This window comes from Eriocheir sinensis, chromosome 43 (genome assembly GCF_024679095.1).
Source record: "Eriocheir sinensis breed Jianghai 21 chromosome 43, ASM2467909v1, whole genome shotgun sequence".
In the NCBI taxonomy this organism is placed as follows: domain Eukaryota; kingdom Metazoa; phylum Arthropoda; class Malacostraca; order Decapoda; family Varunidae; genus Eriocheir; species Eriocheir sinensis.
The window spans coordinates 13,286,112-13,301,216 of record NC_066551.1 but is presented as its reverse complement, the minus strand read 5'-3'; the positions used below and the strand labels follow the sequence as shown (position 1 = coordinate 13,301,216).

The 15,105-nt window shown below is 40.0% G+C and overlaps 1 protein-coding gene across 1 annotated transcript; it reads right to left on the bottom strand.

The window, feature by feature from the left end:
• Positions 1-294: 294 nt before the first annotated feature.
• LOC126980189 (transmembrane emp24 domain-containing protein 7-like) lies at positions 295-15,105 on the bottom strand. The gene is made up of 4 exons (XM_050829805.1): positions 14,810-15,105; positions 11,014-11,142; positions 6,761-6,877; positions 295-1,933 (listed from the first exon to the last, which is right to left on the bottom strand). Exons 1-4 carry the CDS (start codon positions 14,960-14,962, stop codon positions 1,703-1,705), a joined length of 630 nt encoding a protein of 209 aa, XP_050685762.1. The 5' UTR covers positions 14,963-15,105; the 3' UTR covers positions 295-1,702.

Sequence of the window (15,105 nt, the reverse complement as noted above, 5' to 3'; positions counted from 1 at the left end):
CCATATTTGACATTCAAATTCCATATACTATTTGATTTAAGCTGCCGAGATACCTAAAATTATAATTATGGTGCCTTAGGCTACACTTTTGTTGCACCTTTGCCCTTTTTCACTTCTTCTAGCCACCATGTTCAACATGCTTGTACCTCAAACAACTTTATTAATACTTGAGAAGATTCTTGACCCCAAGTCCAAGCATGAGTACACTGAACTGTGTACTTAGGAAAATTCTAGGACCCAACCCTGCTATATGTGTGCTCTAAACAAGACCAGTCATGTTAGCTATCACCACTGCATTTTTGTCATATTTTATTAAGACCTTACATACAAAACAATAATTATCTTCATACATAGCCACACAGGAGACTTGTATTCTTTACCTCTGGTTATGAACTGCTGGACTGTTTGGGGGAAAGGTTATTGCTTATAATTTATTTCAAGAGCACACTGACTTATCAAATGCAACATTCCTGTTATTGTTTTTAATGTATCAAAATGTAGTCATGAGCTATTCTATTGGTACATCATATGCCAATGTTTGTGCAAAATGTATGTGACTGTCACCAAGGTGATTTTCTTATCCCCCTTCAGCCCGACACAGGGAACATTCTTAGTGAGGCAAGCAACAAACACCAGAAACATTAGTTAAATACAGCCTCATATTTACACAACTCTCATTCACTGCAACTAACTTTTTTTCCCAAACTGATAATGTGGTTGTAAGAAAAATATTCACTAACATTCTGCTAGGAGGTGCAAAATCTTTTTTTAGTATGTAAAGCTAAACATGAAACATCCTTAAATCTTCCTCCCTCCCAGATCTGTAAAATTTTAAGCTTGAGAAAGAAAACCAAGACTAATTGTACAAGATAAGCAAATGCAGTTCAAGATAAACTTGTCCTTATGCTCCAGGTTGACATTTCTCCCATCAATCACCAACCCAACTTTGACAGTACTATTGGCAGATTGGTTGACCACTTTCATAACACGTCCTACAACAACTAAAACTACTTGGAGACAAAACTTTAAATGTTAAAAAGATCATTAGACATTTTATGTTCAATTAACATAACATTACTAACCAGAGATCTTTCCTTGAATACTTGTAGGTAAGGGCTGCATTAGACCACCAAATGTATGGTGGAATTTTTGTCTCTTTTTGTAACTGGTAAATCGAGATAGTATTTGTTGAAGTCACATGACTGTCAAAGTAAATACGAATGTAATTAGAAAAGTCAATTTTGCAAGAAATTTTTCTCGAGTTTTGAAAGCCCTACAGTAAGTACAGTATTAAGAGTATAACATCTTGCTAGACTGATGATGGCACTGCAAATTGATACTGAAATATGCAGCTGTCAGACAAGACACAAACATTTACCACTGACAAATACTCTTAGTTTGATGTAAAATTTATCCCATACCATAAATGAAATATGATAAAAATTCCACTTGACTGCAACTAATATTTATTTTCCTTTTGTTCTGACTTCAATTACTGTGCTCAGTCTCCTGAAGAAAAAAAACTAATACCCATTCAATGAGTGTCTTTCATACAGAAAACCACAATCAGGAAATTAATGAAATTCCTTAATCCCTGTAACAAAGCTTGTAGCCTTGATGCAGCCAGAGTCTTTTTCAAACAGTTGGAAGTGCAGCTTACACCAACTTCTTCACTGATTAGTTCTCTTTCACACACCACTATCTAGTAGGAAGCTTGATTTCCTTTTTTGTCAGCAAAGAAGTTCTTTAATACCATGACTTGTCCCACTGTAATTACCAAGATGCCAAGGGTCTCCCCCACAGCCCAAAATAGCACCCGCTCGTTGAGGTCTTCTGCTCTTTTGCGGGATTGAGCCTCCCTTAGACGATGGTGGGTTTGGTAGTCTATGACAGAATTTAGATCTTCATGTATTTTTTGTGAAGATGATTCCATCTGTGGAAGAAAAAGCAATGATTTTAATGTAAAATTACTTCTAACAACTAGTGATAAGTAAAAAAGAACAATAGGATTTCCATTCTGGCACTTAATTGATACAGTAAAAAGTGTCAATAAAATGAAAAGCATATAAAATGCCACAATACATCACATGTAAAAGCATCCTATTAGCTTTGAGCCATCATTGTTACGTCTGGATACAAAACACAGATTGCAATGAAAACATTTTTTTCTTGTGTGATTATTCCCAAGAAATCATTCATTAATAATGAATGATAATGGTATATACAGTCAGCGCAAAAAAACTTAGGACACAAGGGGACTTAGGGCAGAACAGTAACGTATTACATTTTTAGCCAATTTTGGCATGAGCAGTTTAATTTTTTCCCTGTTATCTTACGTCTGGCAGTCCACTGACTTGCCTTGTGTAGATTCTATTCCTCTGAGCCAGCTCACTGTGTGGCAAGCTATGGTAAGATGAGGTTGTCACGTCTGTTTCTTCCCCCTTCCTATCCCTTCCTCATCCATCTACCCTCCACTGCCTTATTGAGGTCTAGTAAAGCAGTATGCCGGGAAAATCCCTATCCATTATGAAGAAGACGGAGGTAGTTACAAAGTACCAAGAAGGAAAAACTATGGGCAAGATAGCTAGAGAGATGGAGATTTCCAAAATCACCGTCTCGATCTGGTGCAGGCAGGCACAACATGGTGAGCTAGAGACTGCTTTGGAGCGGAAGAAAGGGTCAGGGGGACCAAGAAAAAATTAAAAGAAGACTGACCAGCTGCTCAAAAGGATGGTTATTAAACAGCCTTCAATTACAAGCATGGAAATGATATCTGAAAACCTGGGAGTGTTCAGCAATGTGCAGCATCTGGACCCCAGATGATTGCTTATTTAAACTTTTACAACAGTACTCTGTGCACAAGTTCATAACACAAAACAAATCCAATCCAATAAATCTAACACAAAAAAGATAAATACAATGCTAAACAGATAAAATATAGACGAAAACTCAATCTAATTTCACCGTTCTGTACAGAAGAGAGTTGACAGCACAATAGGCTGTGTCACATTGGACACAGCCTATTGTACCGCTGGGGCTTCGGGCAACCACGGTTGCCCATACGCCCAACCGTTGGTTTCATATGTAGATGGAAAACGGGTTGTGGGTACGAGCAACCACGTGGCTGTATGTAAACAAACAGATGACGGCCGTGGGTGCAGAATGAGAAGCAGTGGAAGATGGCATACCAAGAGACTCATTAAGTGGACTAGTAGAGTTGCTATGTTTACTATTTAATTAACAAGATTAGTAGAGTTGCTATGTTTACTATTTAATTAACAAGATAAGAGAACACCCTGTGCTGTGGGACCACAGTTTAAAATATCTTTTTTTCTCTCTATTCTATGAAAATTGTAGGACTCTAAGTCTTCACAGCACAGTTCTCTGACTAGGTTTGGGAAAACACTCCTGTCCTCCCATCTTTGAAGCCATGAGCGTGCCCACAACCGCTTCTTCCTTCCATTTAACTGCAGCAACTAGTTCATAACTTGGGTAGTGGCAGCACAAGCTGCAACATCCCTTACTTTAAAGCAGACGGCACCATGTTGACATAGGGCGACTGCTTTGTTTACGATGTAGATACAGGCCATCGATCTTGGCTGCGTGTGTGACGCACACCCGGAAAAGTTGGAGTTACTGGTTGCATACCAATGCGGTTGGAGGAAAAATGCCCCATGTAACACCAGCTTTAATAAGAGGAAGGTGGTTAGGAAGGGAAATGGAAGAGATGTTATTGTTTGAAAGGGGAGTCCCCTGCCATATTGTGTATTTAGCGAAAGCTACACAGCAACTGATGGACTCCCCACCGAAACTCCTAGCTTGTCGCCCCACAATGTTACTGGCTTGTGTGTCCCTAGCTCGAGACACCGTTCGTCACCCGAGATATATTTTGTTCAGAAAATTTGTTCATGAACCAATTTGTTTGTGATGAGAAGCATTCATAACCTGAGGTTCCACTGTATTTTTTTGTTGTTTTTTGTTTTAAGATGTATTAAAAAAAAATATCATGGTAAGACTACACTGCACCAGTTGTCTATAAACACTTCTGGGAGGAGGATGGGATATACATCTCCTAGGAAGCATTAAAATGGAAAATACTAGTCACTGCATCTTCTTACAATGGACATTGGTTGCATGCATCCCCTGACATAACTCTTGTCAAAATTCCACCACTACACGAAGCATACCAGGTGTGAGCTGAACTCTTCAGGCTTCTGGAACTTCAGCAGTTGGCTGTGAGCAATAGATGGGCAAGCACCTTGCTTGGCACACTGAGTAGTGTAATACTGTGGTAGTTGTGACAGTTCTGAAGGTCCCTTTTCCCTTTCCAAATACAGAAGACCCCCCCCCCCCCTCTTCCACTCAGGAGGAATGGTACCAGACTGTAATATGGCAGTCAAGACAGCATGCAATCCATTGATCAGCAATAATGCCTTTGAGCAGCTCTGCACTGGTGCTACAAACACTCAACTGTTTTCCCATACCCTCTATGACCTAGTAAAGAGAGAGTGGGGTTTCATCAGTGGACAGGTCAGCATCCACTATGTGTAACACAGTGAATGAGAGCTCCCCTGGAGGGTCTGACATGCAAAGCTGCTCAGAGTGCTGAGTCCTCTGCCCATTCATATTTTGACATGACGACACCACCTGTTGTTCAGATAGCACTCAACTCAGAGGGAGGCTCAGAGAAGACTTCTTCAAGGATCAGAAAGTAGGTCAGAAGTCATTTACATTAAAGGAATTATCTACATCCTCACTGAGACTCCTGACATACCTTTTCTTGTCTCTGCTGAGGACAGTTCTAGTCCAACATGAAGAGCCCTACATTGGTCCTGATTTCCAGTAATCATGGCAACATGTCTCTTTTATATTCTCCACGGTCTCCCCCAAGGCAAAACCACTCCTTGACATCTGGCACTCTCCACTCACTCCTGTGTGGCTTGGAGGGTTGCATGTTTAACGGCATCTCACAACTGTATACGGTCCTCAATGGTAACAAGTACATTGAACTGATTTGAGACTGTCATTGCATACTCATAACCAATGCCAAGTCTCAAGTTTCTCAAGGCAAAATAAGGTTCAGTTATATCTTGAGATTCTTCTTTACCTGACATGAAGCTGAATGCTGTATAAATTTTATAACCAGTTGCAAATAACTCTGCAATTCAGGAAACCCTGCAGTTCTGAAGAATTGTCCAAGTACTTACAAGGATGTGGTCAATTTCCTTAGTTACCCCTCCAACTTTGCCATACCATGTCCAGTGGTGCAACTCTGCCCATCTTAAATACCTCATGGCAGGATCTAAGAACTTGCTCAAGTCACAAACTCTGTGGAGATCCCCTTGGCCTCCTACACTCAGGATTGTCTCTTAAAGAGACAACCCGGTGAGCAGTGTCAACATCTAAGTAATGTGCCACATGCATGTCTAACAGCCATAAAGTGGGACAGGGAACACAAGCGACTAAAAAGATTCAGATCTTTGCCCTGCACATCATATACTCTAGCTGAAAGTCTCACAATAACATTATCATATACAGTAAAACCCGATTATCCAGCGGATTATCCGAAAAACCGGATTATCCGAAATTGATCTGGATAATGCAATTAAATTTTTTTTTTCTATACTAAAACGTTATAAAACATCAAAAATAAATAAAAGTAACTACATATGTACTATATTAACACATTTAAAATTGATAAGAACAGTTAAAATGAATATATTTTCTAATACGTATTGCCGAAATAGCTTGTAACGAATAGATCAATCTATTAGACAAAAAACATTAAACAAACTCTCAACAACACCACGTCCGCACCTTCTCCCAAGGAAGGACGTAGGTGCGTCTAAGTAACAAACTACTGCACGACTAATCTCACACAGTACTCTCAAGACAACGACACAAACACGACTCCCTCTCCACTCCATGCCACATTCCCTTCCAACATACGAGTTGCGCGATAATATGAGTCATCATACTGTGTCTCCACCTGCACGATGCATCAAGGTCACACTTGCAAGCTTGCACAACCATTCACAATCGCACTCTGCAACATTCACAATTCAGATCTGCAACGCTCACAAGTATCAACATACACTGGTCCAGACAAGGAGACACACAGACAAACATACAATAAAACATTTACATCACATGTTTTAAGCGTACTACTTTGTTTAGCGTAGCGTGTGTTTGTTTGGTTTCATTGTTTACATCGTCAGTCGGCGGCAGTCGCAACGCCACAATGCCGACGATCAAACTGGCGGCGATCAAAATGGCGGCCATAAATCCGGATTATCCGAAAAATCGGCTTATCCGAAAGAGGCTTCCCCCCTTCCATTTCGGATAATCGGGGTTTTACTGTATAATAGCATTTTTAAGGCAACAAACTTAATCGGTGAGATCCTACTGCACTTTATTACGTACATTAATATTAAGGCCACATAGAAATTTTCTTCAGCCATTATGATGATCCAATACCAGTACACCTTTGCAATGTGGTTTCAAGTCACGTGAGTGATGCCCAGTGCCACCACCTGGATCTCATTGAATGAACATACTAACCCATGTCAAGCATGGAAAATGGGGCAAAATGGAGCTTTGCCAACGTCATGCATGTGATAATATGAATTATCACCTTTCGTGTGAATGGACCTGAGCTAAAGATAATACTTTAAGATTTAGACCATTTTTTAAGTTAAAACATTGAAAATAAATGTCTTTTTCACCTCTGTTTTAAATCTTTAACAAACACATTGCTCACCTGTGTCATGGCAGTGAAGTGGTCCCCAACCCCTGGCAGCTGCGGCTCATCCCCAACTTGAAAGTCTACATATATAAGCTTATGGCTAAAGGTAGAGAATTCATTACTGAAGCACACCTGAAAGGGGAGAAATAAATATTATATTTGACATTAAAAGGTTTGAGCTCATGAACCACAAACTGGAATCATTGAATTATTTTTATGAGCAACTATAATATATATGGAAAGGATATGTACACGAGGATAAAGAAAATAACCAATGGAAATGTATGGGTTTGTTGTTGTTGTTGTTGTTGTTTTCTTAATGAAGTTGTGTAGATCAGATCTCTGTGCTGAAAATTATGATTGAAAAATACCTAGAGAATGGTAAGAAGCTATTTGCTACTTTCAAGGACAAGGAAAAGACCTCTATCAGGATCAAGAGGAAGGGTTTATGGGATGCCCAAAGGATATGTGGTATAGGGAGGCATTTACTTAAAGAGATTATTTGTTTTTACAAGGAAGTGAGTGCCTCAGTGTGCATGAGTGGCAAGGTGAGTGAGGGTTTTATTGGTGTAGGGGTGAGACAGGGGTGTGTGATGTCATCCTGGCAGTTCAATATTTATATGGATTGTAGTATGCAAAAAGTGAAAGCCAAATGAGGGGATTTAGGGAAAAGAATGAAAGTGAGATATACAAAGCAGTCATTGTTGGCAGACAAAATAGAGCAGTTGGCAGAAAGTTAGATGCTGTAGAACAGCGGTTCCCAAAGTTATCAAGCCACGCACCACCTCCCAGGCTGTGAACGAGTCCACGCACCACCTCCCAGGCTGTGAACGAGTCCACACACCCCTGCTAAGATTCAAGTAGTACTAAAGTCCCGTCGATTTTCTTAAATTTTGTCCATTTTTTACAATTTTTGTGCTCGCAAAGTATGAGGCTCTGAGCAATGGCTATCAAAATTGAACGAAAATGTACCTGAGGGGTGGATGAACATGCTTGGAGTCAGGGTAAGTTTCAAGCAAAGGGCAGACAACTCTGCTGAAGCGTAAGGCATACGTTAGTTTTAAAACAATGGCAGTTAATGATGTGTTTGAAATTTCAATGACAAAATCCGCCACTACATTATTATTTTCCTTACGCACCACCAGGGGTGCGTGCACCACACTTTGGGAACTGCTGCTGTAGAGGATAATTTGACAGTGTATTCCAGAAGAAAGTTGAAATTAATTGCTGGCAAGTAATAAAATGCTATTGAGAGGATAAGAGAGCAGACTACCGATTTTGCAAAACCATACAGAGTTAGGGAAAAGGAAGAAGCGATTAAATTCAAGGGACAGTTTTAGTAAGAAGCATAAAAAGGCAGATAAGTAATGGATGCATTGTAGAGTTATGAAATAAAGAAATGTGAAGAAAGGGATAGAGAAGGGTATGAGAAAGTATTATTCTCTAAACTTTGTCATATATTTGGAAAGGATTCAGGCATGGACATGGGATGTAGCACAATAGTTATGAATATTTACATTAGTAATTAGCTATACAATAGGAGCGTGTGGTGTCTTTAGATGGGATGAATAAAATAATGAAAATATTAATTATGGTATGAGTGCAAGGCAAAGGGGGTGGATTGCAGAGTGGCTGAAAGCGTGAAATGTGATACTCTGGGATGGTTTGGATATGTAATGAGAATAAATGAGAACTATTTTGTGAAGTGCAGGGAGGCTGGATTGTAGGAGAGGGTGTCATGGGGAGATCACTAGTGAGATGCATCAATTAAGTGGCTGGTATCAGAGAGTTGGCAGGCGAGGGATTAAACGTGCTAGGATGTAGTACCAGAACAGGGAAAGGTGATGTTTCTGCTGTGGGGAGATCACTAGTGAAATGGTCAAAATTGAGGGATGTTCCCTTGAGGTGTCAGAGATATGGATGGGTAAATAGCTTTGCCAAGTCGAATACATATTGCTAAACCCACTTGACCTACTCTCCCTTTGCTGAAATCTCCATCCTAGGAGATTTCAATGTTCACCGCCAGCTTTGTCTTTCATCCTCTTTCACTGACCAGCCTGGTGAACAAGCCTACAACTTTGCTCTCCTCAATGATCTAGAGCAGTTGGTTCAGCACCCTACACGTATTCCCAACCGCCTTGGAAACACACCCAACATACTAGACCTCTTCCTTGCCTCTAACCCTTCTGCTTACTCTGTCAAACTGTTCTCTCCATTGGGGTCCTCCAATCACAACCTTATTTCTGTATCCTGTCCTATCGCTCCTGTACATCCTCTGGACCTACCGAAGAGGCGATGCTTCTGGCATTTTGCTTCAGCTCGTTGGGACGACCTGAGGATGTACTTTTCCGATTTCCCGTGGAATGATTACTACTTCCAGGAGAGAGACCCCTCTGTGTGTGCCCAGCACATCACAGAGCTGATTGTTCCTGGAATGGAGGCACACATTACACGTACTTTTTTCTACTCCTCATGCTAAAAAGCCTTGGTTTAATCACACTTGTTCCAATGCTATCAAAAGATAGAGGCAGCTCACAAAAGGTACCAGAGCCTTCGAACTCCTGCTAACCATGATCTTTACATTTCCTCCTGGAATCATGCCAAATCTATTCTTTGACTTACCAAAAGCTCTTCATCCATAGTAAATGTCAAAACCTTGCTTTTTCTAATTCTTCCAGAGACCTTCTGGCAGCTAGCCGAAAATATCTCCTCCAACTTCACTTTTTCATCTTTCCCTCCTCTCCTTAACCCTGATGGCAGCACCACCATCTCATCTATCTCTAAGGCTGAACTCTTCTCTCAAACTTTATGTAAAAACTCCACTCTGGATGATTCTGGGCATATTCCTCCTACTCATCCCCCCTCTGACTCCTTTATGCCTGTTATTAAGATTCTTAAGAATGATGTTTTCTATGCCCTCTCTGGCCTCAACTCTCAGAAGGGTTATGGACCTGATGGAGTGCCTCCTATTGTCCTTAAAAACTATGCTTCCGTGCTGACACCCTGCCTGGTCAAACTCTTTCGCCTCTGCCTGTCAACATCTACCTTTCCTTCCTGCTGGAAGTACGCCTTCATACAGCCTGTGCCTAAGAAGGGTGACCGTTCCAATCCCTCAAACTACCACCCTATAGCTTTACTTTCCTGTCTATCTAAAGCTTTTGAATCAATCCTAAACCAGAAGATTCAAAAGCACCTTTCCACTTCTGACCTTCTATTTGATCGCCAGTATGAGTTCCGCAAGGGGCGTTTTACTGGTGATCTTCTTACTCTCTTTACCCGTAAACTGCTATTGGGCTGTGGTGAGCTATCCTTGTGGTTCGGCAGTATCAAAATAAGGTCGCGATTACAGTATCGGTAAAGACAGCATTCCAGTGTCTTTGGAGGATGACACTACATCTACTTGCAAAATGAAATTGTAGTAGGTCTCTTTGATTTTGTATAATTGCTTTCCAAAATTGTATTTTGGTGCGAATGGAAGCTCCTCTGTCAGCGCGGGAGGGAGGGAAAGGGGATATGGCGGGACGGGTGGGGGGGACTCATTGCCATGGAGACGGGAGAGACAGCAGCGTTGTCAATGTCAGCAACACAAGTGGCGGTGCGGTATTTCATGTAATGCATTCAACGATTATTGCTGTTTCTGAGGGAATACTATGATGGGGCTGTTGTTGTTGGTAGCTATTTTTGTTGTGCTCAGCTGATTGACTGCCTGGTTTGGATCGCCCCTGCCCCCCCACTGGGAATTGTGCGGCTAACAAGTGATGCAAGCCAGACCGTTTTCTTGCATGATAACAATGGCATAATAAGGTGACATGGTGTGTTTTAATAAGTATAGTATCATATTGGTATTGTGTCTGGTGGGAAAATATGTGCAAAGAGAGGTATAATAGGCACAAAATATAGGAAGGTTGGCCGCCCAATAACCAATTAGAATTATTCCCATTCATTTTTCATTTCAGCTACCACATTCCATAATCAATCGAAGTTTCATAACCAATTATGCGCGATAGCATCAGGATGGGTGTATACATAAAAATATGAATAAAAATATAACAAATTTTAAGTGATTAACAATCTCAATTAGCAAATTATTAATTACAGTTACTTTCCCGTGACAAGAAATCTGATAAAACAAGGTGTTTGTGTGAAATAATAATAATGCTGGTCTTGTGCTATACACAGCAGATTGCTAACAGGTGATAATATTAATGTGCAGTTAGAAAGACAATCAGGCATACAAGGCAATGTAGAGATCAAGGGAGTGAGAGTACCTGGTAGGTGCCTGTGTGATCGGGAGTGAACTGGAACTGTCCATATTGCTGCTTGATCTCCCGGTATAAGATCTGTCGCGAAGGTCCCTCAAGTACAACGTCCACATCATAGTGGCCACCTGTCACCACCTGCAAGGACACAAGGTACTCAGACCTGTTCTCCCTCTCCTGATTTTTTTTCCCTTTGCTGTTTTACCCTTTCCTTCCTGATTTTCTTTCTAAATTTATTATCTAATATGTTCTATGGGCAATTTTGGATTAATACAGTGCAGCATCAATTACCCTTATTTCATGAGAATATCCTTTTTATTTGCACTTAAGTGGCTGTTTTGAGAAAGAAAGCAAAGGAGACTTGCCCATTACAACCCTTGACCAACTAAAACAATAAGTGAAAAAAAAAGCTTGAACTCTGCCCTCTAAGACTTCCCCCACAAACTCAAGAAGCACACTCATTATTTAACAGTTAAAACTAAAGATCAAACATATATAAATAAATATCTTTGTGATAGGGAAATGACATTGTTAAAATTGTTGCTGAAAATGAACTTGTCATTTCCTTATGCTGAAACACAATTATACATTCAATTATAAGGAAAAAAACAGGTTTTGACTAAACAAGAAAATCTTAGGCTTGAAGTGGCCTACAAAAACATGCCACTTAGTCTAATATATTTGTTTTGGGTCATTATTTTTCTTCCACATCACTGATTTTTAATATATGAAATTGATAACTTCCATCCAAGAGTGTAGCTGTAGGTTGCCCTAGGTCATGGGACAGTCAGTTTTTTGTCAAAGCCAAGAAAGGTTAAGTTATTTCTTTATGAAATATTAGACTATATTGATAAAACCAAAACTACCAACTTTCAATCCTCTTCAATTCACACTGGCTTTTCAAAGAGTAGATTATGGAAATTGATGTATGCAACCCACAGCCTCAAATGTGGCTCCATGTGCAACAATCGAATTCAAGCCTAACCACAATTAGTGAAGCAGTTATAAATCTAGTACAGATAGTCTAGCAGTGGTAAGTTACTAATTTGGTGGTGACAGACTACTAACTTTAGAGCTATGAGTTGCTAATTTAGAGTCCAGAAGACCACCTATCAACCCAGACTCTAGGATTAAAGATGAGCTCCAGAGGGCAGCATGACCCAATGCGAGATGGTGTCACAATAAACATTTGCCTGCGCCACAACGGGCTGGGCCATACCATCAAACCCCTCCAAACAAGCCTACCGGCGCCATAGGCAAAGACGTAATTTTTTTTTTTAAATAAATAAGTAACTACCCCAAGATACCTTCCAAGGTAAAATTTATGTTTACAGATGCATGCTTCAATTGCCTTTCTTTTTCCTTTGCAAAGCAAATTTGGGAGACCTGGTGGAAGTTTTTTTTATTATTATTATTTTTTTATTTATTTATTTATTTATTTTTTTTTTTATTTATTTTTTTTTTTTTTTTGGACAGGGTGATGCAAAATAAGTAAAATATGGTCCTCTGATATTTAGGGAATTTTTCATAGAAGAAAATTTCCTAGAACCCAACCTACTTTCGGAAATTTCACTAGATTTCAGATAGCTATATTGTATTACTTATTTTACCTCCCCCTCATACCCCCTCACAAAAGAAATTGCACAAAGTCACCCATGTTTGCTGTGCATAAAGAAAAAAATAAGTAATTGGAGCTCACATCTGTAAAGGTAAATTATACCATTTCCAGAACAAGTCAATGCAGCCACAAGTCAATCTGGCCCAAGTCATTCCGGCCCCCAAACCCTAGTCACTCTGGTCCCCATGGGGCCCCAACCCTAGTCACTCTAACCCCTATGGGCTCCCACCCAATCATCAAATAAAATGTGGTTTAACCCCTTCAACACGAGGACGCGTATACTGCGTCCTTGTGTGCCCCGTACAATATCTGAGGACTCGCATACTGCGGCCTGGCTCGCTTTAGCCAATATACAGGTTATTTTATCTCTATATTTATGCTTACATCTCAAAATTATCAATTAATTTATGTTTCTTTATGTGCACCATTTAATTCTGCATGTTTTCATATAATACATGATGATTATGATGAGTTTATGGCTGAAAACTTGTTATATTCAATGGCAACATTTAAAATTTGGCGCTGGCGATCCCAGATACAGCGTAAGGGGCACTGTTTGGCCCGCCATAATGAGTTTCTTTATGTGCACCATTTAATTCTGCATGTTTTCATATATAATACATGATAATTATGTTGAGTTTATGGCTGAAAACTTGTTATATTCAATAGCGACATTAGAAATTTGGCGTGTGCAGCAATCTCGGATCAGAAACATGCTTAACTAGAACAGTTAGAATGATTCAGGGGTGCTTAACATATCCTACACACCTGTAAATGTCACTTGAATGGAGGCATGTCAAAAAATGGTTCAAAATGGGGTGACTTCGGACATCTAAATATAACTACATATTTTGGTTTATTTTCTGCAATTGCATGAATTATCAAGTGGCTACACTTTTGAATAATGCTACGGGCATTTACATAGAAGATGTTTAATTTATTCGCTAAGTGTGCGCCATATATCAACTGTCGTTTCACTGGAATAGTGTGTCAGACCTGACTATCTACAACTGCCTCATCAACCAATTCTTTATTTTGATTTAAGCAATCATATAAAGTAGACAAATAAGCATACAAATAAATTTCTAGTGAAATGCATCATGATAAAATCTGATTATGAGATGTAAAATAGTGTGCACTTCAAAGAGCCCTAACACACTTGAATGTTGCCCTACCATTAAAAAAAATTCTTGGTGATTATGTGATCATTAAGCTTAAAAAAAAAAAACTAAAACTGTGCTCTACATCTTAGTTATTTTTGTAATAACATCTTTTTTTTAATTATTGACCCTTTTTTACTGACCTGAAATGTGGGAACTTCTTTACCAAGATTTTTGCCTTTTTTCTTCCCCGGTTCAACAGTGTCCGAAGTCACCCCCAGAATGTGAGAACAGGCTCAGATATGTAAACCCAATGAAATATAGCCACTGTCCGAAGTTCCCCCAAGGGTGTCCGAAGTACCCCCAGACATGGGGTGACTTCAGACGCCCATATTTTTTCACTTAGCACAAAAACTATTAAGTTTCATAAAAATGTTGCACCATGTAATGATACCCCTTAACAATACAGAGTAAATGCACACTCAGCATAGATCCTAGGCTAGAAACAAAAATTTCATAAGCAAAAAACCTTGAAAACTGTCTGAAGTCACCCCGGTTGACGGCACCTGCTTGCACCTCCAGAACAAATATTGAACCTTATTCCCCCTAAAAGTTTAGTTCACCATTTTTGACATGGACATTACTGAAAAAAAAATATTATAAAATACTGCATAGTTGAAGAAATGTCTACTCTATTCTTCAGATTACCATACCCCATAAACCTAACTTAAACATAATGCACCCATAAATCCTCTAATTTTGCCTATCCTAGCTAAACCAGACCTAACTTAACCTAATCAAACTGAGGCAGGTTCCACCATAAAAGTTTGTATTAACCATGATGTTCTTGAATTGATCACATAGTTTTGCTGTAGCCTGTCAGGGGCGTGCACTTCATAATTACCCCGGTGCACGCCACACAGTTATAGTCTATAACTCTGTGGTACACGCATACAGCAAAACACCTGCACGAACATACATCTGGACTTCACTCCCTTAAAAATATAAAAAATACAAGTATCACGAAATAAATTAACACGATAGGTAGCAATTTTCAAACAACCGCTGCACCTCCCTCGTCACCCACCTGGAATTCGAGGGAGCAAGCCGTTCCCTTCTCTATCTCCTCGTAGAAACACTCCTTGGCATTATCTGGGAGCTCGAAGGTAAGCTCCACCCCGGCAGCCACGGCCAGCCAGCACGCCAGCCCTGCTAACACCACCAGCCAGCTTCTCTCCATGGTTGTAGTGTCTCTTGGCCGCCTCCTCGCTCCCCGGGCATCAGCTGAACATATTTGTCTTCACGCGAGGCTCTGGGGCGCCGTGTTGTCACTCCCTCCCTCGGCGTCTTCTGCTAAGAGACGTGGCCGGAAACAAAATACAC

Coding starts and splice junctions, on each gene's coding strand:
- LOC126980189 (XM_050829805.1), bottom strand. CDS start 14,962: ATGGAGAGAAGCTGGCTGGTGGTGTTAGCAGGGCTGGCGTGCTGGCTG. Junction 11,143..14,809: donor CTTGCTCCCTCGAATTCCAG/GTGGGTGACGAG, acceptor GTGTCCTTGCAG/GTGGTGACAGGTGGCCACTA. Junction 6,878..11,013: donor ATCACACAGGCACCTACCAG/GTACTCTCACTC, acceptor CTCCCCTTTCAG/GTGTGCTTCAGTAATGAATT.